The sequence below is a fragment of the Poeciliopsis prolifica genome, unplaced genomic scaffold (assembly GCF_027474105.1).
Source record: "Poeciliopsis prolifica strain line A6 unplaced genomic scaffold, Auburn_PproV2 SCAFFOLD009, whole genome shotgun sequence".
Lineage (NCBI taxonomy): Eukaryota > Metazoa > Chordata > Actinopteri > Cyprinodontiformes > Poeciliidae > Poeciliopsis > Poeciliopsis prolifica.
In genome coordinates this window covers 5,399,740-5,425,509 of record NW_026562384.1, presented here as the reverse complement: position 1 = coordinate 5,425,509, position 25,770 = coordinate 5,399,740, and the positions used below count along the sequence as shown (strand labels likewise).

At 38.4% G+C, this 25,770-nt stretch overlaps 1 protein-coding gene and 1 long non-coding RNA gene across 2 annotated transcripts; one reads left to right on the top strand and one right to left on the bottom strand.

Annotated features, from left to right (window-relative positions):
- Positions 1-12,042: 12,042 nt before the first annotated feature.
- Positions 12,043-14,192, bottom strand: foxi3b (forkhead box I3b). Its single transcript, XM_055033888.1, has 2 exons — positions 13,361-14,192; positions 12,043-13,249 (listed from the first exon to the last, which is right to left on the bottom strand). Exons 1-2 carry the CDS (start codon positions 13,962-13,964, stop codon positions 12,681-12,683), a joined length of 1,173 nt encoding a protein of 390 aa, XP_054889863.1. The 5' UTR covers positions 13,965-14,192; the 3' UTR covers positions 12,043-12,680.
- Positions 14,193-14,910: 718 nt separating this feature from the next.
- Positions 14,911-18,935, top strand: LOC129362755 (uncharacterized). The gene is made up of 4 exons (XR_008606262.1): positions 14,911-15,066; positions 16,235-16,356; positions 17,583-17,722; positions 18,492-18,935. It is a non-coding gene; the product is annotated as an uncharacterized LOC129362755 (long non-coding RNA).
- The last annotated feature ends 6,835 nt before the right edge of the window (positions 18,936-25,770 follow it).

Genomic DNA, 25,770 nt, shown 5'->3' with positions numbered 1-25,770 from the left:
AGGTGATTAAGCTTTCAGTTTCAAATTCATTGGGAGGGATGCTGATGAGAGCTCAGTTCACGTAACTTCACAAAAATACATTACAACCAACGCAGCTTTATCTCTCTAGAACTGCACGTAAAGGTGGGGAAGCATCTGGGGGGAAGCGGGGCCTGAAACACCTCCTCCAGCTCCGATTTTAATAGACTTTGCATATGTACACCCACACAAATAACTACAGGGAGGGTTGGATTGCCAGCTTTTGTTCCTGCACACTGCAGTCAGGGATCAGTGGGGGATCACCCCCTGATGTGGTGTTTGAGCAGGAGCTCTGGCCGGGTTGCAGATTAAATCCAAGATTTACAGTGGTGTGGAAAAAGTTACAAATGTTTCATTTTGTTGCCCTTAAATCTTTCAGACCCACAAACACATTTTGATATCGGAGAAAGATCAGTGGAGTTCCTGCATATGGCGTCTATGGCGGTCTTGTCAGCGAGCATGCCTGGCCGTTGCGCTTTGAAGTGCCGAGGTAACAGGTTTTTGGTCTTGACTTTCCATTTGTTTGCAACTTAGAGATATTTTTATTCAGAAAAAAACAGGACTGCAGGTAGGCCCGTACCTCTTTTCAGTACCAATGTTTCTTGTGACATGTGGCTTTGTATTTTCTTGCTGGAAACTGCATGGATGTGGTCCGAAAAGATGTCACCTCCGAGGGCCTTCACGTCTGTATTGTGCCTGCCAAAATCCATGAGACAAGCATCGTACTGTAGTTGTATAGGGCTTTTGGACTTGAAGCAAAAGTGATCTACTTCTATTACACAAAAAAGTCTACATTACAGATTTTTCTCACAAGAATAAATATTTTTTTATTTTTCACCCCTGATGCCTGACTCCTGAAAAATGGGTGCCGATGTCCATATTTTTATGCGATTTCCTTTGGCTTCTTATGTGTAATTTACCAGTTAAACTCAACATTTGTGGGGGCTAACCTTTTCAAAAGCAAGCACTATGTATTTTCATCTCTCAAGTTCATTCTGATGACACACTTTTTAAAACATTCGTGAAAAATATTCTGGCCTGTCCAAAGAACTACGTAATCCTGGACAATGAATTGAAATGCATTCACCTTCACGGAGAGTCTCTGTGTGAGTCTGAGCATACATCAGGAAACGGTGTCCAAATAGATCCACCGCGCTGACATGAGGTGTCCCAGGGAGGATTTTCCCAGCAGCAGCAGCGGCGGCGGGATTCAACTCATCTGCATGGTCCAGTTGCCTCCTCCGCCCACACACGTACACTCACGCTCGTATGTGCACGTACGTGGACGCGCACACCTTCCCCTCTTGCCACGGGGATTGAGACACATAAATTTGCATGCACCAGTTGATTTACTCCAGACCAGCCGAGAAGCCCAGTGGGGAAATAAAGGTTCATAAGGCAAGTACCGCCTGTGTGCAACAAGAATAATTAGGCGATGCAGTACTTTCCTCAGATGTTCTCAAAGGAAATATTAGCTAAATAGCCAATTACGGCTTAATAGACTTTAAAACTAAAGTTACTGTTGTTGTTTCTTTCTTGTAACCAATATAAGTATTTGTCTAACTTTATGATTTTAATCCTAATTATTCACTTTCTGTGTTACGTGGGTCATGGTCGTACAATTCCTCTATTCTGTGGTGATAACACAAGTTTTCAGGAACCAGGAGACCATAGACAATTGCTGCCTCTTATTAAGTGCTAATTAAACTTGTTAATGGATTTCTCAGCTCTAACCAGCATTTCTAAAGTTCTTTAATTGGAAACCTGAGTACAATTCAACGGTCTAGGCAGCAATTATAATCTTCTTTATTTCTTTGTTATTTTTGTTTTAGAAAACATGGGATCCGAATGCGAAACCTTAAGATGAATATTTAAAGCACTACACACAGCTGAGTGTTAACATATGCAAATATTGTGAGGTTTAGATATTGAAAAAAAAAAAAACTCCAATTTATACAGAATTTCATCTACACTGAATGTGCAGTGGAACAAAATTGCACTTCTGTTTTCCAGGTAGAAGAAGTGCGGTTAGTTCCTTCAACTATCCGGAGATCAAATAGGACTCGGTGAGCAGCAGCTTTCAGGTCTGCCAGGCATCTCATCCATGTTTGCCCTTCATGGTCACTTGCAGCGGCTGTTAAAACATACTTGCGCCGACTCTTTGCAGCTGACTTTGACCATTTTGTAGAGGCACAGTTAAAGTACTGCAGTTCTTATTTCAAACATCAGATGGTGCAGTAGATAAACTCTATCTGCGTCCAATAGCAGGTTGTAGAAGAAGCGTGGACACAGACAGTGTATTCCCAACACACCTCCAGTAACTAGAGTTACTCCAGTAACTACAGAGTTACTAGAGGTGTGGGATTCCCCACTCCACTCAATCACTTCATCGTACATGGGGGGCCCATGTCTACCATGCAGTGTTCTCTCCTCAACCAGCAGTTCACCAGGTTTCATTAAACATCTTTAGCAACAAAACCCCTGCATTATAGCACATAAAACCAAAACATAGAAGAATCTGAATGGACCTGAATGGGATGCAACCAGTCAATTCAACGTGTCACATATGCATAATGTTGCTAAGAACATAAAATAGTTCACTTCATCTTATTATCGCTGGTTTGAGCTGAAGATTTCTCTTTGATCACAGTTTATAAAATATTCCTGAAAAAAATAAGTAACAAACATATGTCACCCTGTTTTCATGTAACAGGCATTTGGGGATTGCCTGTTACAGATTTTATTTATACTTTGGGGATCACCTCTGTTGGGTGTCAGCATCTTGATTAAACAACACATGGTTCTTTTGAGTCCTTACTGGATTAGTGTCCTGAGAAAATGTATTCGATTTTAACAACACTTCTAGGCAAGTACATTCATTTATTCAACTTTTAGGAGCTACATGTGCTACCTGCTGTTTTCCCCTGGTGACTCTTCAATGAGTTTTGTCAGTGAATTTAAATGAACCCTTCTCTTCTTTTTGTCCTGCTCCAGATTTACTTTCTCCCTTTGCATCTCATTATAAATCTTCTACCTCAGGTCCAAATTTGCTCATCTTCAATGTTTAGGTTTGCTTCTGATTTGTTGTTCTATTTTCTTCCTCCTCTACCGACAAACAATTATTTCTGAATCATTTCTTTTCTTAATTATTTGATCTTCCCAGGACTAAATTTACAGTTGTCATGAATTTAAACAAAAGAAAATTCTAATTATCATTGTACCATTATGTTTTTTGTTTTCAATTAGCATTTTATTGTTCCTGTTGCTTTGTATGACTTTTTTCACTGTTCATCTTTTCATGTATTTATTGCCGTCGGTGTAAGTGTTTATTGGTTTATTTTCCATTTTGAATCACCTCATGCAATAATGCCTTTTTACAGTTACCTCGCCTTGTATTACAGGATTCTGAGCTGCAGTAAAATACATAAAAACGAACTACTGTTCTTTGGTGTTTAATATGAAGACCTGTGAAAAAACTGACCACTAGAGGGTATCTCTCCAAACTAGATGCCTGTTTTCACACCTGTTCTTATTGCTTCACCCTCATGTGGGCTGTCTGTTTAAAAAAGGGTCACTGACTTAGGAGGGTGTAATATTTCCTTCTTATAAATGAACCGTGCGTTCTGAGAAACAACAGTTCCGAATACTCATTGGGAATTTTTTTTAACAACCTCAATAACTCTGTCTGGTTCTGTCTGAGACAATGGTTTCAGATTTTTACCTTTTTTATTTTTCCTGCATCTTTGACAACACCCAAACAGCACAAAGCTGTCTTTTCCTGTCATTCAAATAGCAAAGAGCTGTCGGTGTCACACAGGCGACTCCTTGAAACTCATGGTTTTGTTTGGTTCTTTTTTTGCTTTTGCGCTGAACTTTGAAGGAAAGTCGTTCCCTCACAAATACTTCATGAGAAACAGTCTCTTTTTAAAAAAAAAAATATTCATCACGTTCACCTGCCAGTTCTCATGCGGTCGCCTAAAATACTGCCTATCAGCAAAAAATAACGTGTGCCGATCCCCTGCAGATTTACAAATTTAGCATGTGACTTCAGCAAGGAAAGGGTTAGAAAGCTGTGAAACTATTTTAAATGTCATGTTTCCATCTGCGTCAGAAATATGCTCCTCTAGGAAAGCCCCTAACAACAGTGTCTAACACACACCTTGTTGTTTTTTCTCTGAAGTCATTGAGCAGTAAATCATACTCCAATTATTATGAGGGTTTGAAAGATGTTAACATCTGCTGGGCACACAAGAGCAATTTGGAGACGTTTCCTGTGTTTCACACTGCAGGAGGTGACGTGTCGTCCATCACCTTTAAAGCTTTATGATGGTAATTCACAAATATTGTGACTGACCTTTACTCTAATAAGCTTCGTGGTATAAGAGTCCAAGTGTTGAAACAGTGACTCTCTGTGTGTTGCACATGTATTTGTATATTTGTTGGTTAAATCAGGCTCATTAGACGTTACTGTGAACTTTTTGATTTCTCGTGATCTGTGCTTGAGCCCTAGACCGCACCATTAAATGTTCATTACATATGTGTCAGAACAGCAGTGACAAAGACGACGTCAAAGATGTAAAGATGTAAATAAAACCAAACAAAAAAAATGTATTTGAAATGAAAAAAATAGAATCGTTAATCAGCGTTTACATTTAACAAAACTGTGAAAGGTGCATCACCAAATGACTATGATGTATATACTACTGACACATAACTAAAAATACATCTATGCAAAAAAAAAAAAAAAACTACAGCCTCTTCACAGGGGTTATTTGAGTGACAGTTTTTGATTTCTGGCCTGCGGAGATTTTTTTTTTTTTTCCTGAAACATGACTTTCTCTCAGTTTGTTTAAACCAAACCTAATGAGTGTAGAAACTCTCCTTATGTTTTTCACCTTAGGCAGTACTACTGATGCAGAATCTATTACTGAAAGTAAAATAAGAGTGTTAAGACTTACCCAAAGCGTTTTCTATCTGGATGTATTTAATGCATCATCAAAAATAAACTAAGACTGCACATTGCTGAAGCAATGTGTTTGTAAGGATGGCTAATGGTTATCAATGTGAGCGCCTTTGAGCCCAGTGGGGTGTATTAATGCAGGGCCGGCTTACTGAACAGGTAGAGACCAACCACTGCATGCTAAGGCGAATCTTCTCACAGTTTTAGGATTCAGAAGACAACCTTTACAATTGTACAAAGCAGTTTTGTCTCATTCAAACTGAATACAATTAGATACACTGTCCAATTTACAATGGATAATGTGTAAAAGCAAAAGAAACTGGGTTTGTTTTCGCACCATAATTTTTCTTTTGTCTGTTTGTTTCAGAGAACCGACATACTACACATATTTTTTCTCCATATTATTGTATCAAAAACATTAAGCATATTGTTCAAATACATTTTTGGCTAACAAAAAAAAGAGACTTTTGTTGGGTCGGAAGAAAATTTGAGTACAAATATTTTCTTGGGTGGCTGGGATATCTTCCACATAATACATCAAAATTAGACATGACTTTCAGAGTCAAGGTCTATTGGTTTTATCTTCTAGATTCTGGTTTTTGTTAGGTGTGTTTGTGCCTTCTAGTCTGACCTTGTTCTTTATTTTGTTCTGTTCCACATCTTGGCTAATTTAATGTCCTATGTGTCAACACTAAACAAAGCACATTATTGCAAAGTGGAAAGAAGAACGGAACATTGTTTACTTCTTCTTATTTTTTTTAGAATGAATGGAAACCTAAAAAATGTATCCCCCCATTTCCTTGAGTGCACCCTGAGAATAATCAAATACAGAAGTAACAAAAGCAATAAGTCCAGTGCTTCTGTTTGTAATTAAAACTGGATGAATACAGCTGATCTGCGGAGGCCTCAGAGCTGTCACCTGGCCAAGGGAAGCATTAATTAGAGAAGCAACTAAAATATCAGGCAGGAGAATATGCTAACATGACATCTATTTGTTATACACTCCACACGTCAGCTCTTTCTTCAAGACTGGCAAAGCAATGTCAGTTTTGAAGAAAGAAGATCAAATTAGCTAAAAGTCATGGAGGAGAAACAGCAAACACATGGACGGAGGCGATGTGCTCCAAACTATTCAAAATCCTACGCGGACTAGCTTTGAGCGTTACCATGAACATCGCAGTCTGAAACACAGGGGTGGCTGCATTATGCTCTTAGGTGCCTTTCTTCAGTGGAAAAATATAAGCCAGTTAAATTTGATTTGTAGGACTACTTGTTGAGAGGCTGGAAAAGACATGAACCTGAGGCGTGGACACTATGTCCTCACTTACAGCTATGTTACTGAGCGAGGCAACGGCAACTTCTCACGCCGGATTTTCCAAAACATACGTTTCTTGTGAAACATACTAACTTCCTGTCTCAGACATGCGAGATGTCATTCGCATACACTTGACTCGTCCCCGGGTTCTCTCCCTCCCTCGCTGAAAAGCCCTTTCCATAACTCCATGTTTACTGCATGTTGACATGGAAATATTTTAGGGTGAAATAGCAATGATTCAAATATACACAGTATCTCGCGGAGCTCTGTGTTTGTCTTCAAACTTCTCTTTTTCCCAAATCGTGTATATAAACCATGTTTAGTAAGGGAAGATCTCATACTGCCTTATTCTTTGGACTCCAACACACTGGGACAAGACTGCACAGGTCCACAGAGAAGGAGCTGCCGCATTTTTATGGACTACACTCAAACTGGGACTTTATCGTTGGTTTAATGCTGTCGGACGCTGTGCTTCTAAGTATCCCAGATCTTGTGCAGATTTGTCTTTCAAGCGATATCACAATGACCAGAAGTGTAGAACTGTCAGTAAGAAATATTCGTTCGATACGGTGTTCAGTGGTTGCTACTCCCTGACTGGAGCGTTTCTCACACGGAGACAGCACAGAGTCTGGCAGTTTCCTCTGACCTCTGCTGGAGGAGGCAAACTGAAAGGTTGTTGAGTGACTGCCAAACCGGTAGAAAACCTCTTTCGCTCCTTTCATCACCTGCATTCGTGTGTCAGGAGTGTGTGTGGGTGTTTACACATAACACCGAGCCGGTGGTACCTTGCTGTGGCGAGGAGGGGGGCAGGCATGCTGACACGTCTTCCGAGGCTAGACGTTCTCCCCTACCGTTTACTAAACAGCCTTGATAGGGCTCCAGTGTTTTAGTAGAAACACAAGGCAGACGTGCAAGCGTGTCCTTGTGTGTTTTGGGTTAAGTCGGTACCAAGAATATTGGCCTTCAGACCAGGAAACAGTTACTGAAGGTGACACTGTGGACGTCTTCTAACTGAGGGCAGAAAGAACTTGCGCAGGGAGAAGTGCAATCCTTTTGTGCAAAGTCAGTGAAGACATGTCTTATTCAAATCTGACATGCATGTCAGTTGTAGGATATCATTCTTTGCTTGAGTTTGTATTATAAACACCACACTGTTGCATGCACTTCACACAGGGAATTGCAGAGAATCGCGCATGCATGCGTGCGTGCGTGGGTGCGTGCGTGCGTTGGCGCGAGCGAGCGCGCGTGTGTGTGCGTTCCGTTACTTCGGCAGGTGTGGGGAAGACTGCCACGAGCCAAGCAGCAGGTGGAGAGGAGGAGGATTTTAATAGATTTAATCGTATCACTGTGTTTAGCAATCATTCTCCTGCCTTAGGCAAGGAGCTAAAGTAACACGGGAGTGATGGATGAGGAGCTAGGGTATCCCTCAAACACTGAGAGGTCGGTTCATCCCTCATGCGGATTAGCGTCAACCACAACTGACTCACACCTTATGATTTGTGCCATAAGCACTATAATTTTCTGCCATTTCAGTAAAACCTATGTAAACTCTGACAGGTGATGGCAGTTGTACAGAAGTGAAAGTGCTGCTCGGCTGAAGGAAAAGGCCCAGAAAGGTGGGGAAAAAATTCCAGGAGGTGAAAACATAAATGTGTTAAACGTTACTTTTCAGTCAAAAAAAATATATAGATAGGGAGAGGTGGGATCATTCTGTGCAAACTGAACAACAGGTAAAACAATAAGGGAAGTCCCAAGGTACGAAGGCAAACCGACATGTGGGTTGGAGTAAAAATCAAAGTGGCTTTGGTTTCGGGGAGTCGAGTCTCTTCTGTTTTACCGTTTATCTACAAACCCTCATCTACGACATCAGCCCCTCTCTAAGCTTTTCATCCTCTTCCAAGGTGTGATTAGCAGTTGGAAAATTTGCATCAGTTTTAAACTGCCTGAATAAGATGGCTCCGAGGGGTTTCTGCTGTTAATCAAGTCACGGAGACTAAAGCTCTTAAAACGTTTCAGTTGGCACAAGGAGAGAGATCCCGCTGGATGGGCGGATGGCTGGGGATGGAAGGGAGCCCGGTTGTTCTTCGTGCACCTATTGGTACTTGTCAGCACAAAGTCTGAACGTGATACAGGGAGAAACAACAAACCAGAACAGAAAGTGGTGTGTGTTCATTATAAGAAACTCACTGACATGAATATATAATATATATATATATATATATATATATATATATATATATATATATATATATATATATATATATATATATATATATATATATATATATATATATATAAGACATATATATATGAGAGCGCGAGAAAGAGGGAGAGAGAGAGGGATTTTTTTTTTTTTTCTGAGCAGAAATTTGCTCCTCTCACTAATCACAGAAAAAAATCTTCATTGGAATTACACTATGAAAACATTGTTTTGATTGCTGGCAAGCTTTTCTGTGTTCCCACTGGTAATTATTTTGTTTTTTCTTTTTTTTTTTTGTCTTTTTTTTTAAAGCAATGAACTCCATGTTTTTGAGATCGGAAGATCTGGTCACTTCTCTATGCAACTGGTAAAATATTAATAATAATTTAAAAAAATATTTTAATCTAATTCTGGCAAGGGTCAGATCTGCATTATATCAGCTTTTGACTAAACCCCCTTGCAGATCTGTTTGTATTTGTAATATGAGAAGAAGAAAAAAAAAAAAACTCACAAAAACCCATCCCTTTCAAATGAAAGAAAAGAAAAGGAAAATCACCACTGGAGATATCAGGATGTTTCCACTGGGCTCTATTAGTAAACTAGGGCAGCATTAGGTCTTTTAGTAGGATCTAATATATATGAGTCATATTTTCAACATTTTAATGTTGGAATATTTCCTTAAAAACTACTCCAATGAAAAATATTTTTTTTTTTTTTTAGATTTGTGTCTCTTTCTTTTTTTTTATTACATTTGATCAAGGGGATGCTGCATTTCAACATTCAGATATTTCTTATATCCCTCCTTTCTATCACTTGGGCACGAACAGCTCAACTAGACTGGCTTAGATCCTTAAACAGAGACCCCTACTGATCCATCGAACTATTAGCTTTTATACCTGTTGATCCCTGAGGCGTAACTGAGGGGGTATACCACCCGTCTTCAGCTACCGCTCAATAAAAACAACTGTAAACCCAGGACAAGTCCTAACCACTACTCCCCCCAGCCCGACAGACAACATTTAGTTAAAAACACTGAAAAACGAAAGACTTTCTCTTCTCTCTGAAGACTTTTATTAGTGATACATCAAGTGAAAAGGCTCATGAATACATGAATTCATGTTTTTAAATTCCGTATGGATTTTATTATTGGTTTGATGGCAACTTTGATGGAACATCTCTTTTTGCTTTTTTGGGAAATGTGGGTGTTGTGGAGGAATGAATTGATTTTAAATGGCTTTCTTTCGTCTTCTTTTTTCCATGGCACAGTTTGACTTATGACATTTCACTTAGTTAAATCTGATATGGGCAAAAACCCAACACCAGGAGAAAGCAGGAATCTGTGATCCATGCAAGCGAAACCTTGTCTCCATTTTTGTTATTGTTTTGAAATCAGTTATGCAAATTTTAACAGGCTGACCTCCTTCCCCTGAGACATTTTGTCATTAGTGCCAAGATGGTAAATTCCACTTGCTTCACCTGAAAGACAAATTTCTTTCTCTTTCTTTCTTCTCTTCTTTTTTTCCTTCTGTCTTTTTTCTTTCTTCCCTTTGCTCTGCCTCTCTTTCATTGTCTCTTCCTTTCTTGTGTTTAATGTAAATGTCGGTCTTGCTGCCTGTGTTTCAGGGTAAATAAAGGCCTAAGGGAGACATCAGTAAAAGGACTTTTGTTCTTATTTTTATGTACCACACATAGAGACGAGTCTCTGGCCAAAATAAAACCAGATAAGATTATCTGATTTTATTTTCTCCGCATCTGCAGCTCAGTGTAATTGCTATCACAGCTGGATGTGATAAGTTTAAACATCATAATGTGACCCGAGATATTTTATTTGGATGAATTATGTTTTCTGCTTCTGAAGTCTATAAAGGAGCCATAGGAAGTCACTCAGATTGGAGGTTTAGTCGAGGTTTTCATAATTCATAAATAGGCCTGAATTAATAATGAAGGCACTCTGCCTTTCTTCTTATATGTCTTTACAATTTGATCAATTTAAATTAGTTTTATGAGAAATATTTTTCTCATAAAATGCACATGTTGGGGTCCTGTTCATTAAAAAATATTCAGACAAACGCAGTCATGGTAAGAAAGGACACTGTCTTTCAAGCCTTGGGTTTGACATATTAGCATGTCAAACAGATTTTCACTTCAGATTTGTTATTTATCAAACAAATCTGAAGTGAAAATCATAAAACTATGAAAGAAAACGGTCCGGCCTTGCTGCTTCCATCAGAATCATGAGGGAAAGCAGCAGCCAGTCGCTGTTAACCACATGTTGCAGTAGAAGACAAATTACAGTGTATGACTGTTTTCTATAAATTATTTGCCAATTATTTTTATGCACTCAAAGATTAGAATAGATTAGAATAGAATAGAATAAAATAGAATAAAATAAAATAAAATAGAATACAATAGAATAAAATTGAGGCCATTTTTCCATACCTGCATAGATCTGGCCAATGAAAGCTCAGCATTGCTGTGACTTAAATGACTCAATGCAATTGGCTGTCAACTGTTGCTGTTTTCGCCACTTGCTGCAAGGTCAGGGAATTCTTGCACTTGGCTGACTTCAGATTATTTTTTAGACATTTTTACCACTTTGAATAATACACTGATCTTATACTGTTCAAAAGGCAGGGTGAAATGCAGTGGATGTAATTGACTATATAGGTGCCTATGTAGTTACGATGTAATTGACAGAATATTCCTAAATATGAATTGGATTTTTTCTTGTTTTTCTTTTTTTGCAAAGTGCCTGGAAACAACATAAATAAACAAAATTGAAGTATATCAAGATAATAAAGAGGATATTGCATAATACAGGCAAATGCAAAGTTGGTGTCTGAACTTTGCAGTCTAAATCAGTGTTAAAACACCCAGTAAATAAGTTGTCTGTCCTGGTCACTAAAATGTACACACAGAGAACAGGAGGACAAATGGTCATAATGATCTTATTCAGAATGTTCTACATATTGTGTATATACAGTAATAAAATTATCTGTTATATATGTATGTATAAAACTTGGATAAGATCATTTTATGAACACATTTGCTATTTTACTTTTATATTTTTGTATTTTGTTAAATCTCCCTGATTTCAAACATCGCCATTTATTGCTTATCTCCGTTTTAAAGTTTTCATTCTGTCAGCAGTATGTGTGTGTGGGACACCCACAGATTTCACTGTGTCGTGCTGAGGAGGGAAAAAAGCATGGGAATGTAGCTTTTCGCCGTTTAGGAGAATCAGTTAACTATCCATCAACAAAGATCAGGTTACACTGACAAGTTGGTTTCACACTACTGGTCATTGCTTTCACTGACGGGGCAGTTTTTTATGTTTTTTTTTTTTTTGTTGTTGTTCTGCCAGAGTTTATTATCTAATTTTCTCTTTTTATAGCCTTTTTCTAGGTTTCTGAATACGTGAGGATCTGATGTTAGGCGATGGATTAATAGACATTTAATTCTCCATAACTGCTTAATCCCCCTAGGGTTATTTTTAAAAAGAAATACAAAATAAATATATATATATGTATATATATGAAAAGAAAGACGTATGTCAAACAGATTTTTATTAATGGTAAAAACACAATATACAGCATGAAGCCACACCTTATGAACTCCTTCTGTTTAACAAAACTTTTACAAACAAACCAACAATTAGGTAACAAACTACAAGTGAACATACTTACAAAGTACAACTACCACCATTATATTACACTCCCAGACTGTAAATGAATCCAATTGTTGCAGTACTAAAAACAATGACAGTCTCATTATTACTTGTTTATTATTTTGCGCAGGAATAACACAATCGTGACATCACTGTAATTCAACTACCCCTCTGAATAAGCGGTCTGTCAGCGTTGAATGGCATGGCGTCAGCAGATTAGAGCTTCGTCAGCTAAAGTTGACACAGCTCTTGCAGAGATATATCTGAAATAAAAAGCTGACAGGATCTGATAGCAAGGCAAGCTCCTTTTTTTTACGGTTGGACAATGAAAGGCCACTATACCTGAATCAGCTTTTTTTTTTGTGGGAATAGAGCACCGTTTAGTAAGCTCATGTGTTATAGCACTCTCACCTGTCTAGGTCAGCAAAAAGCCATTATGTTTTGCCAAAATGAATACCAGACATTTGAAAGATCCTTCAACAGTCTTTCCTAAGACATCATTCCCTCCCCTTGCGTCTCCTTAAACCTCTGTGCCATCTCGATGATATATGATTCCAGTGGAGCTCAGAGTAGGATAGAAATGCCCACTGGACCCAGTGTACTGGCTCAGAATGGGGCTAGAGTAACCTAATGAAGAGTGGGACGGTGAGGATGTGAGCACAGAGGGAGCTGGTACCTGTGGTACCCACTCTGAGACACCTGAGTTGGGGGAATAGTTGCTAAAGTTTCCTGGCTGGGTAGGTCTATGCGGTCCATCTAGGGGAAGGTTAATCTGCAGCGGCCTGGTCAACCCATCTCCCCCGACCTCGTTTGTTGCTCCAGTAGAAACTGTAGACATTTCAGACAAGAAGCTGCTCAGGCATGGCGTGGGACCCGACAGTGAAGGGGAGGGGATTCTGTCCGGTGTCGGGGACATGGTAAGGGCAGGGTGTTTGGGGCTTCCCCTTTCACTGTCTCCTGACTCTGGAGGCCCTGAAGTGCCGTCACCACTATTGAGGGAGTCAGACTTTCTCTTCCTTTTACGGCGAAAGTTTCCATTGTCAAACATCTTCTCGCAGTTCGGGTCGAGTGTCCAGTAGTTGCCTTTACCTATTGTACAAGATGCAGTTTAGATATGCATGACTTAATCAAACACTTACAGTTTAAAAAAAAAACTATTTGAGTACAACAATAAAGTCACAATTTGTCTGAGTGTGTTACCTGGATCGTCCTCATCTCTTGGCACTTTTTTGAAGCAGTCATTGAGTGACAGGTTGTGTCTGATGGAATTCTGCCAGCCAGCTTTACTCTTGTTGTAAAAAGGAAAGTTATCAGCAACGTACTGGTAAATCTGACTCAGTGTCAGTCTCTTGTCTGGTGCTCCATGGATAGCCATTGCAATCAGAGCAGAGTAGGAATAAGGTGGTCTGACCAACTTCATCAGATCTTCTTGTGAGGGAAGTGAGAACCAACTTAGTTCCCCTCCTGGACCCCCCGGTCCAGCTGGTCCCAGGTAGGGTCTCTGCATGCCGTAATGCTGAGGTACAAACGGTGGGCCTGGATTCCCTGGTGGGCCATTGCTGGACAGGTATGAAGAGGAGTTGATCCCGGGGCTGTTGAACCAAAGGTACGGGTTTGGAGATGAGGTGGTGTAGTCACTCAGTTCATAGGAAGAAGGAGCTGTCCGCTGAGGACTCGGCAGGGATGGAGGAGGGTAGTAGCATTCACCGTACATGCTGAGCTCTGGAGGTTCCTGGCCTAAACTTGGAAACTGTGGACCACAACGAGGAGGTGACTGGCTCTGGGTCTCAAATGAAGACATCATCAAGTTTCTTTGGACCTCTTACCCTCTTCTGTTCTGCTTGTTGTTGTCCTTCCTCTTCGACTAAAATTACTGACAGTTGTGCCAGTTCCTGAAAGTCTTTCTTTTTCAGTTCTCACTGAAATATCGACCAGTCATCAAAATAGTTTTTTCTTAGTTTTAAAGTTGAGCTCTGTTCTTCTCCGATCCTTTCTTGTCTGCTTGTCCTTGCTCTATGTCAAGGTGTCACCTGTCACAAGGTCTATATCTTCTCATTTGGCCCGCCCCAGTGTGTCTCGATTGGTGCTTTTTCTAAGGTGAGAAGCCTATGGGTTTCTCTCTTCTTCTTTTTTTTTTTTTCTGTTGTCAGCTAATTCAGTCCCCTGAGGGGGTTTTGTTCACTCTCACTTAAATAATTTTCCACTCAATTTGATGGTCTGGCATAAACTCATTTCAGATTTTTTTTTTCTTTTGTGTGCACAGTAGGCTACAAAACACTAAGAAATGTACAAGTTGAAAATAACAGTTTATTTAATAAAAAAAGTGTTTATAATAAAACTTGTTTTTTAATTGTTTTATTTCATAAAAATATATTCCAATGTTTTTGATTTTTTATGTTTATGATTGTTTTTTCAGCACTTTAATCTAAATTATCAGATTTACAAAAACTTGCAGACTAATGGTTGACATAGACGTATAATGCAAAATAAAAAAGAAACAAGGAAGGCAGATAATATCAGTTAATCTGAAGGCTTTGTGCTAGTTGGAAGCTCCCTAAATCAAATTTTGTGTGGGACTCCAACTCAATGTTTTTTTTTCTTTTATCAAAATAAGAAAAACATGAGAAAGTGAATTGTTTTTCATGTTTGTAATGTTATTTTCCTTTACGAGAGGTCAAAGGTAACAAACACGTACTTTATACATGACTCAAATTGAAAATGCAAAGTTTAGCATTTCTAAAGCGGGACTTTAATTGAGGTTTCATTAAGGCCTATTTTAGCATTTAATAGCTTTAAGGCTAGCAATGTGCTAGACCGGAAAAATAACGGAAGCTGGAAGTGCGCGCGCTCATTATTAACGAGCCGAGAACTTTCTTTCTTTCTGAGCTCCAAACCGGTTTTCCACGGTGAGTTTTAATTTCTGGGTAAACAAATAAACAGTATTACATTTTGAGAGATGGAATAAACCCCCCACAAAATAAGCTTCAGTCCGAAATTCTCGTGTTTTGTCATGACGTTGAAGGTTCAACTACCCCGGTTTTCCCTGCAGCTGCTGCCGTGCTAACTTAAGGGCTCTTGCTAACCCAACGGCCCTAACTGTTTTCTCTCGGAGCGCAATATAAAAAGCATGACTCATTTATAACTACATTAATGACTATAACTTTGCCGTGGCGTGTTTCTGTGGTTTATTTAAAAGTAAAAGACGTGAGTTGTGTCATTAAATCAGTGATGCCCGTACATAATATAGATGGAGGATCCGTCATGTCCCGTGGTGCCTTCACGGAGCAGCACCGATATGTATGAACTGAATAAGGATTTGGAGAGAATGATTGAGGATGTTGAGAACATATCAGGTGTGTGTAATCGCGTGGCTCTGCCAATCATATTGTTACAGCTAATTGCGCTGTAATGGGGGCGGGGGGGATCCATTGATTTAACGGCGTGTGCTTTATACATTTGCGCCCACCCGCAGTGCAGCTGACCTGGATGGCTTATGACATGGTGACGCTGCGAACCGGTTTCGACGGGGAGGCGTGTATGCGGGAGCTGGAGGAGGCGCACAGCAGATGCAGGGCGGCTGTCTTTGGGGAAGCGGACCCGCAGCCGCAGATGGAAGCTGGAGCTGAGAAAGCTGACTCATCACAATGTCAAACTGTAGATTAAGTCGCATTAAATTATACTCGGATTTATTGCTTCCATGTTAAAGTGCAGTCTTGTTTGCTTGCTTTATGTTAATATTGACTAATTTACACGAGTTTCTCAAGTTTTAAACTGTTCTGTTTCAATGAATACTTTCAATAAATAAGCAAATATATGTAACATGGCAATCTGTCATTTTTTAATCACTGACTTGATTTATTTTTTCTTTTACAAAATTAAATCAAAAATGTATATTCTGATGCTTAAAATACATTCACAATTACGTTTCAATTTTTTTATTTTTATTTTTTGTATTTTTTTTACATTTGTGCAACAATCAAAGCACAGTAACATTACTTTTTAACATTGGCAGTGGTTATTCTCTTACGCCAGACTGGTGTGTGCACATAAATTGCTTCAAATGTTCTCTTGTAGCATTTTTCAGATGGAAAACGCAGAAAAGGAAGAAGAACAAGCTACTACCGCTGTCAGCACTGCTCTGGAAAACATCCTGAGAGGTTTAGACTTGCTGTCCAACGACATGGATCAATTGGCATGTATGTTTTAACTTTTTATCCCCTGGGTTTACATTTTCCCCAAAAAGTCTAAAGACACCTGCTCTTCCAGGTCTGAGAATGTGATACACTTGGAATATTACAGGGTTTTTTTTTCATATTTTCTTACAAATGTAGATGTCAGCAGTCCAAATTGGCATTAATTTGACAGCACTGTCTGTGAGAACATGAGTTGCTGATGTACAGATAGGGGTAACTGAAGGAGTTTCACGCAGATGGCTGTCTTGTCAGTGGCTCTGACGTTATTGCAACTTAAATTCTGCCTCGGGCAATGGTTGTGGTTAAGTTGGCAGTCAGAGCAGTATGCTCTTTTTTTTATCATTCTTACTTATAGCCATCAGCTCCTTTCAGTCACAGACTCAAAGTGGAATTTTCTAACTGCTTTGACGCTTGGACTTGTGATGGTGTGTTTGGTTTTGTCTCTTTATGACAAATAATTGTTTTGGATTTTCTAATACTTGCTGCTTCATTATTTTGTCATATACGTTGCCCTGCAGAAGTTCTAATAACTTGTGCTGTTCTATATGTTGTCACCTTACACCACATTAAACCAGTTGCATTCATTTGTTTTATGTTTAATAACAGTGCTGTGCATTTGTATTCAGCTTCCCTGGGTGAATACTTTGTAGAAAAAGTGGAAAGTAAACTAAATTGTTTTGCAGTCTCTAATATGGTTTCTTCCATAACTGCCTTTTATTAAAGTTTATCCATCTTTCTATCAAGTCTGATCAGTTTCCCCATCCTTGCTGGCCATAGTTAGTGGTTAAGGTCCCACAAATGGTAAATAAAAAATTCTGGGTGAGTCAATGGTTTAGCGTGACACTACACTTTTAAAACAATTTTTTGTCAAGTCAAATCTTAAATTCCCTAGACCCTCTTAGACACGATCAGATGTGGACGTGTTGCTTTTTCTATGCAAGCTCATTTGTTTGTACTCATCTGTTTGTATACAAAAGCATCATCCACTGTAAGTCACAATGACAAGGAAGTAACAAGTGATCATAAAGATGTCAGCGAGCAAATTAAGTCCAGCAAATCTGAGTCATGCAGACATGACAGACTGACGCAGTTTGTAATTGAAGGAGGGAATAAAAAGATACACTGTGTATACAATTACATTTTTCCCTACGCGGATTGTTTTAGCTGCAATAACAGTTGCCATTGACCCGAGGCTACAGTGATAAATGATACTGGGTTTCTCTCTGCAGTGCGAACCCATCAGAAGCAATGCGATCTGCTCATCTCTGTTAGCCACCCTGACAAAAAGGCATTTCTCCAAGGAAAATCCCAGAGGCAGTGAAGCAGCAGCAGACTGGACTGAGCCTAACCTGAGGCGTGATGAGCAGAGGTAATCTGGGTGGAAAAAAGTGCACAATTAAAAATAAATAAATAAATCCAGTATGTAATATGAGAATTACATAACAATGACCTTTTGAGCTTTTGAATATTGTGACATTTATTTCGGAGGTTATTAAAACATCTAAGAAAAGCAACACATGTGCATGCAAAGATTTGCATGTGTGGAAGACAGAAACATATGCGAGCACTCACATTAAACCTGCTGCTGGCGTGGTCAGAGTCCCGCAGGGTGCAGCAGACAGCACTGCGGCTGCTCCTCAGAGCACTGGTCTGTGGCATCTATGAGCAGCAGCGGGGTGTTCATGTGATGGATAATCAGCTCCTTCACCCTGAGGAAACTCTAAAGCACAATAGCACACACTGAAAATGACGGGGACCTAATGACGCAGAGCAGCACAAATCGGCATCACACATTCCCTGAGGTGTGCCGCAATACGTGAACTTTTCAGCTAAATAAAAGAGAGCACTTCTTTTTCTTTTCTTTGTTTAGGTTCACAGCGCATTTTAGCTTACCTTAGTTTTGTTTGTGCCATTTCCAAGATAATAGAAGTCATTTTGTCTTTGGATCTTAATGTTGAAAATCTTGCCTTGATTTAGCAGCATCAGAGTGTAGGGATGTGCTGAGCCTTGTGAGCTGTCCCTCACTAAGAACGCTCCATCCTTCAGGAGAGGAAACCACACGCTTGTGAAATTGTTTGTTTTTTATGTCTCGCTGAAACGTGTGTGTCTCTCTGTGTGTCTGAATATTTTATCAACAGAGAAAATGATGCAGCATCAAACCTTGTTCACCTCCCAGAGAGAAACTTCAGCCTGTTCTCGAGTTGTCTTTCCCTTGTACCAGCTGGGATCCAAACCCTGGATTCACAGAGAGAAAAGCCACAGTAAAACAACAATTTTTTTTTTTTTTTAGATTTCTGCTTGATATTTTTGCAGTAGTAGAGATAGAATATGTAGCATGTGTAGTGACAGCAACCTGAGTTGCTAATACAAAGGTGTTTTTTAATTCTGTATCAGACTTGGAAAAGGTTTTTGCTGTTGTATTGTACAATATCGCCATCTGCTGTTTTGACACTGAAAAAGTACTTTTTGTGTATCTAACTTCAATATAAATCACTACCATTTTACCTGTACATGTTGCTTATTGACATGTTCTGTTGTTCTTATTGATTGGTTTGACAGAACGTGTGATATTGGTATAGGAACATGTGGAGTTATATTATTTGCTCTGTAAAAGAAGAGGTAAATACAAGTGAACAGAAAAAAAAATGAGGGCAGATAATTAACTTCAATAAAGGAACCGCAATCATTTTTTTAGGTTACTTTACCTGTTAGACGCATGCAGCTGCGGGACTATTGGCAGTGGGCGCCTCCTGGTAAGTGAGCCAGCATCCAAAGCAACGCTGCCCTCTGCTGGATAATTATAGATAATGTGAAATATAAGAAAATGCTTTAGCAACATGTAAACTTTCTTTTATGAACTGTATATACTTAAGGCTGAATAGGCTCTCTGGGGAACCGGAGGTTTTTCTGGCTTCTTATTTGTGGGCCGTTGAAAATTGAGCTGAGCTGAAATGAGGAATGACAAACATTAATTGGTTTTGAAGTAAACACAATCAAAGTTTCTGTGCTCTCATCATATTTCTCCTCATAGAAGCTTTTCATTACCTGTGGGAAGGCAGGGAACTTTAAACATCTTCTGGGGTTCAGGCAGTGGAAAGACTGGATGAAGCCCGTAATCTTCTCTTTCTTTGGCATTATGCAGATTATCTGTTTTGAGTGGCTCAGTAAGAGGAACGATGTAGTTTCCTGCTTCCTCGTTAAACTCCTCATAGTCACTTTCTCTGTCCTAGTTAAGGAAAGAGTCTGACATACTTAATATGCATTTAAAGTTTGATCATACTAATTATATGTTGCCTCTTTGTGCCACATGGAAAATTTGGTAACACGGGTTGTGCATAAGACTGACATGACACTGCCACCTGTCATGAACATGAAGGAGTCATTTGGTAAATAATGACACTTTTAATGCAAAGTTGCTTTAAAAAGATGCATTGAAAGTGCCAATTTTGCATTAAAAGTGTCATTATATATCAAATGACACTTCAAGACATCAGTCAAAGACATTCATAAAGACTCCTTCATGTCCATGACAGTGTCATCTCGGTCTTATGTACGCCCCGTCAAATAAAGTGTTACCAAATTATTATCGAAATTTTATTGCTTCAACGTAATATTTGTTTTTTTATTGTAACTAAAACAGACAAAACAGAACTACATAGTGTTTCACTTACAAGCTCATCCCGGACTTTTTCACCTTGCTCTGTTTAAAAATGAAAATTAATTTGATGGCTATCAAATTGTTGAAAATGGTTGACTAATTTTATTTGCAAAGTTTAAGGAATTGGTTTTTACCTTCTGTCAAATGATTTCTTCTCTTAGATCTGCACATTAAATGAAGGTTAGTTCTCCTTTTGATCGATTTCAGATTACATAAATAACATCTCTTTACTTACTGGTAACCAAAACACTTCCTCTTTTCTTGCCTATTGAGATCTCTTTGAATTTTTGCAAGTATTCTGCAAACCATGAGAGCCAAACAATCAGTGTAATATCAACAGTTTAAACTTGTTGCACTATAGCCTGTTCTGATTCTAGTTAAATAACATTTATGCCAAACTCACGGCGTGTAGGTGATTGGGAACACTTGAAGATCGCGCTGGATCATATGCTAAATGAGTTGCATATTTTGGAAATAAGGAAGTCTGTTTCTCATTAAGATAATTATTCAGAATGCTGAAGACTGTGAGAGCTGGAAACAAACTCACCAGAAATTGTGCTCCAGTTATGCTCCTCTTCAACACTACATTATCACAGCCGAATAACTTGAGCTGAGAAAACAAAAACGCATGTTTGATGAAGCACTAAATAAAGGTTTTTACATATGTTTCTATGCTAATTTTGGACTGAAAATAAAGCTGCCTTTCTCGTTTGGGGCATTCTTTTGTTAATAAACTGCAACTAGGATTAATTCAATGCAATGATGAAACAACTTCTGCTCTTTGCATTCTAAGGTTTGCCTTCATTTCCGGAAAATGAATTGTCTTTAACATCTTAGAATTGCATAAATGCAATGTTAAAAACAACACACGACACAACCCGATCTGTCATTGCACCCTGTAAAAAAATCGAAGCCATTACAGCATTCAGTCAAATTGAAAATCATGAAGTATGAGCACTTTTATTATAGCAGTGGTGTAGCATTTGCCAAAGCAGTCATGCTCAAGCATGTCTTAATACCATAAAGAAAAGATTCACTGAACACACAAGTGTTGCTGCCCATGTTACTGCTAAAGTCATTTCTAAAATAACATCAAATGTATCGTTTTAAAGTAAAAGAAAAAATAAGATATTCAACTGCAAATTATGTTGCTTGTTAAAACATACAGAAAATTAGCCAATCGGAAGTTGTTACTTTTATCTAGATTATGGTAAAGATAATTTCCTGAAGTTAAAACCAAGCATCAAAATAGGGAGTAAAAGTAAGTGATCTTGAACATAGATGAGAGAAAGTTAACATTTGTCTGCACATCAATCCTTGAAGGACATTCAGTAAAGCAGCAGAAGAGCACGACAGATACCACGCCAAAGAAAAACAAACTGAGGACAGTTTGCTTAAACTCACTAAGATTGGATTATAACAGTTATAACCTCTGGGTTTGATGTGTCAAGATTTTCTCTCAAGCAGCAGAACCATCCTGCCTTGTAGGATTGTGGTGGTAGTATAATAGAGATGTAAATTGTTTCTTGACATACTTTGGATGCAGTTGTAACCACTGAACATCCCACCTAAATATTGTTGGTGACCAAGACCATCCCTTCATGAACATCTTGTTCCCACCTTTGGGGTTTGCGTTTTGAATACAGCAAATTAATCAGCTAATTATGAATTTCACTTCAAAACAAGCCAAAACTGTAAAGGAATGTTTCTGACTTCTTTGTCAATCTGTGCCATCAACAAAAAGATGGTTTTAAAGGTAAAGGGGATTAAACTTGATGCTAGAAAATTGTCCCCCAAAAATTGCAGTTGCCTGTCTTCTCTGGTGGAAAAACGCTAACTAGTATTTGCTGAATTCACACCATCCCATGTTTAAAAAGTTACAGAACCCCAAAGATCGCAGGTCAGTGGTAGTGAATCAAAATTAGTATTTATCATTGAGCTGGAACAATCTAAATGAGGAAAAGGAGCAATACGTAAGAATGATTACTGTTTGCTAGAAAATTCAGATTATTACTGCTAAAGATAGTTCCACAAGCCTTTAAAATTTGCCGTACCCTTTATAAACACCCATTTTGGTAGTGTAACTTGTAAATAAACACCAGGATCAGATGTAGCTTGTTTGAAACATTCCAGAGATCAATTTATTGTGATGTATGAAACGTGAAAAATTCAACACCCTGTAACATACTAGCTGATATGCTAAATTCACCTAGCTTCAGTAAGTACTTCAAGTAATTTACTGTAAAAATATTGTAAGACATTAGAGCATAACTGCTGAATGTAGTGGAAATGTTTACTTTCTTATGAATCAACTCACCTGTCTCATGTAGTCTGCTAACTTCTTTGGGTCCCACACCATCACGTCTTCTTTATTGGGACCTTCGGTTAAACTCATCTTTGTTTCTTAATGGCAGATTAGCAACAAATCAAGCTGGGTTGTCTCCACATTACAAAAGACTTAACCATAAAGACTAAGGCTTTAGAAGAACCTCCTCTGCCACAGAAACTTTTGACATCCTCTTCTTACCTCTGGTCTAATTAAAGAATGTTTCAGTGGTCATTAAGGCCTATCTTTGGAGCAGTTAGTCACTGCAAAGTGTGATGCCTCTAAACACAAAGCCTGCTGATTTCCTCTTACATGCTAGTGTACACTGTAATAAGTTTGCTAGTTTTGAAAGCACTTTAATAACAGGCTTTGAATCTAACAATTTCTTAAACAGTTGCAGAACTGGTCAGGTTTAAATAAACTGTGAATCTTTAAGCTCTTTGATTTAGCTTTTCTTACACAGAGCAAGTGTGTTTCTTACACACCTACTCTGTGTAGGAAACACAGCGCAAGCGTTTCCTTGCTCTGAAAGAAAGAAACACTTTTCTACACTTTGTGTAGGGTAATGCGTTTTCTACACACTTTGCTCAGACATTAAAAAATAGCATCCTGTCATTTTATATTACCAGAGGAAAGTAGAGTTTTGAGCTTAATTTTAAAGGTAATAACCTTTACTGCAAATCTGTTATTTTGCTCAAATATAAAATCTCAATATGAACGATTTTCAGCTGTAGGCCTTTTATATTAAAATATACATATTTTAATACTTATGATGTCAGTCATAAAAGGTATTTATGTCTTACTTTTTTGTCGATGCAACATATATGAACATATATATACCACACATATATATATATATATATATATATATATATATATATATATATATATATATATATATATATATATATATATATATATATATATATATATATATATATATATATGACATATTCTTTAAAAAAAAACATTGCCAAGTTACTAACCAATGACATCCTGTCACTGAGCAGTTCTATGAATCGCTTTTATCTTACTTTGTCACCTTTATTTTGAAACCCACAAACATTCAGTGCAACAAGTTACCATTAGAAGTAACTAAATTTGTAAACAGAGTGGACTTCTGTATAATTTGATCTCAGAGTAAATTCCTCAGAAGTGCCATAGAGAACATTCATGAACAAACAGCATCACAAACACCAAGAAACACACCAGGAAGGTCAGAAAATGCAGAGACATTACGAGCAGGGATAAGGTTTTATAACATCAGAGGATGTGAATGGATCACTTCTCTGTCCATAACGTGGACTTTGAAAGAGTATGACACATTGCAAGGGCTCTTCATGTTTGAACTTTTTTTACCTATATACAAGTGTTCTGTGTGGGCAAACTAACACAATACAACCTGGTGGTAGTTTTCTGCATTGCTGCATTATGTTAGCAGCATCATGTTGTCTTAAATAGGTGAAGGTAGCTATTCAGTTAATGGGAGGAAGAATAAAGTTAAATACGGAGACGTATTTAACATAGGGGTTTTTTTCTCAGTAAGACAGCAACTCTAAATATAGTACCAGAACCGCAAGGGAATGGAAAGACGATTAAGGCAGATTTATGTGTTAGGATTACCCAGACAAGATCTAGACCTAAATTCAGTTGAATATTTGTGGCAGTGTTTGAACACTGATGCTTACAGATGCCCTACGTCCAATCTAGCTGAGTTTGAACTATTTTGCAAAGACGAACGGACAAAAGTTCAGTCTCTGGATGCTAAAAGCTGGAAGGCATAACCTACAAATGTTATGATCTGAAGCACACCTGAACATGCTTGCTCACAGGAGTGGACAAGCATTTTCAGTTCTGCTTCAGAACTGCTAAAAGCATGTTTGTGTTAGGAGCATGTTCAAAGCCTGTTCAGCGTGCTTTTAATTAGTTTTTCACAAATGCTTGTTTATAAGAAAGGATTAACTGCAAGATGTCTGGAATACCCACGTGCAAACTGACATGCCAAATAAAATAAATGTCTTTTCCTAAGATCATTGTTCAGATTCTTTCATGGCATTGCATCAAATTCATGTAACTCATTTTTCACACATTAAATTTCCTTGTAAACAGTAGGCATGCCTGTGTTAAATAAGGGGTTTAAAATTACATGTTTTCAGTTTGAGGCTTTATATTTATTCTTTGACCTGGTAAAGATCTAAATACATTTTAGCCTTACACAGAGACTTACAAAACCTTCAAGTTTAAATAGTCAATTAGGTCTTTTCTTTCTAAATTGTAACACACTGTGTTCAACGTTGTCTCGCAGCAGCAACTCCGCCCTGCGTCAGCCCCCCCCCAACCCCCCCTGGTATCTCACACCCAGGTGACAGGGGAGGGCAGCTGGAAGAAGGGGTGATCAATCACTCTTAGATTGTCACAGACCCCCAGGCTCGCCTGGATGAATACATGAGTAGCTCAGGGGGGTCCCAGTGGGAGATCCCCTGCAACCTCCCTCCCTGTTTCCCTCTTTTGTCCAGATTAGGAAACATACACCCCCCACAAAAGCTGGGTACTGTGGATGAGGCAGAGAATACAGTAATTAAAAAGCAAACACTTAAAGTAAAGTGTAAAGTAAAGTTTCACACTTAAAGTGTGAAATTAATTTAGAAAGTCCAAATCGCTTGAGAAGTGGCTTTGCAATGGGGAGTCATTGATCAACTCTGCAGAAATTAAACTTTTTGTGAAAATAAAAGGATTGATTAGAATCTTTTATTTATTTTTATTTTTTTATTAAAGCCTTAAAATACTTGGTGGAGTGCTGGGTTTAGGTGCACTGGTTTGTATCTACATTATTACTCAGGGCAGCATGGAAAATATAAGGCACATTCAAGAGTTTGATGTTGATTAAGATACAGATTGTGATGGTGCTGTTTGAACACATTTTGCCAAAAAAAAAATATATTTTGATTCAATGAAAACAGTTTCTTTGCTTTCTTATTTTGTATTACTTTATTAACAGTGAAACCTCATATCTGTACCTATAGTCTATTTAGGTTTTAGCCTGTAAAGAGTACAGAAATGAACCCGCCTAATTTCTGGTAAACTTCCACAACCCTCTGATGCCCTCTAGGCACAGACCCCTGAAGACTTCAATACCCTTGTCATCTCTTACTCAAAGACTCTGTCAGGTTCTTTGAATGAGAACCTGGCAGATTTATAACACACCCAGCTGTGAGGAAGATTTTTAGAGTTCCAGGGGGTCAAGAAGAGGAAACAAATGAACGGCTCATTCAGGCCAGTGGATAGAGAAAACAACCCCCTTGGACCTAATTATCTTCAAATTAAAACATCAGAAATATTTGATTTTTTTTGTTTTGTTTGTTTTATTAAAAAGCAAGCGTTGCGCAGCTGCAAATATCTGCAATGCAAAGGGACACAAACTAATGCAGCCTGT

What these genes read in the sequence shown, in the direction of transcription:
- foxi3b (XM_055033888.1), bottom strand. Translation starts at nt 13,964, where the DNA reads ATGATGTCTTCATTTGAGACCCAGAGCCAGTCACCTCCTCGTTGTGGT. An exon ending in AAGAGATGAGGACGATCCAG is followed by an intron (nt 13,250 to 13,360) that starts GTAACACACTCA and finishes CTTGTACAATAG; the next exon opens with GTAAAGGCAACTACTGGACA.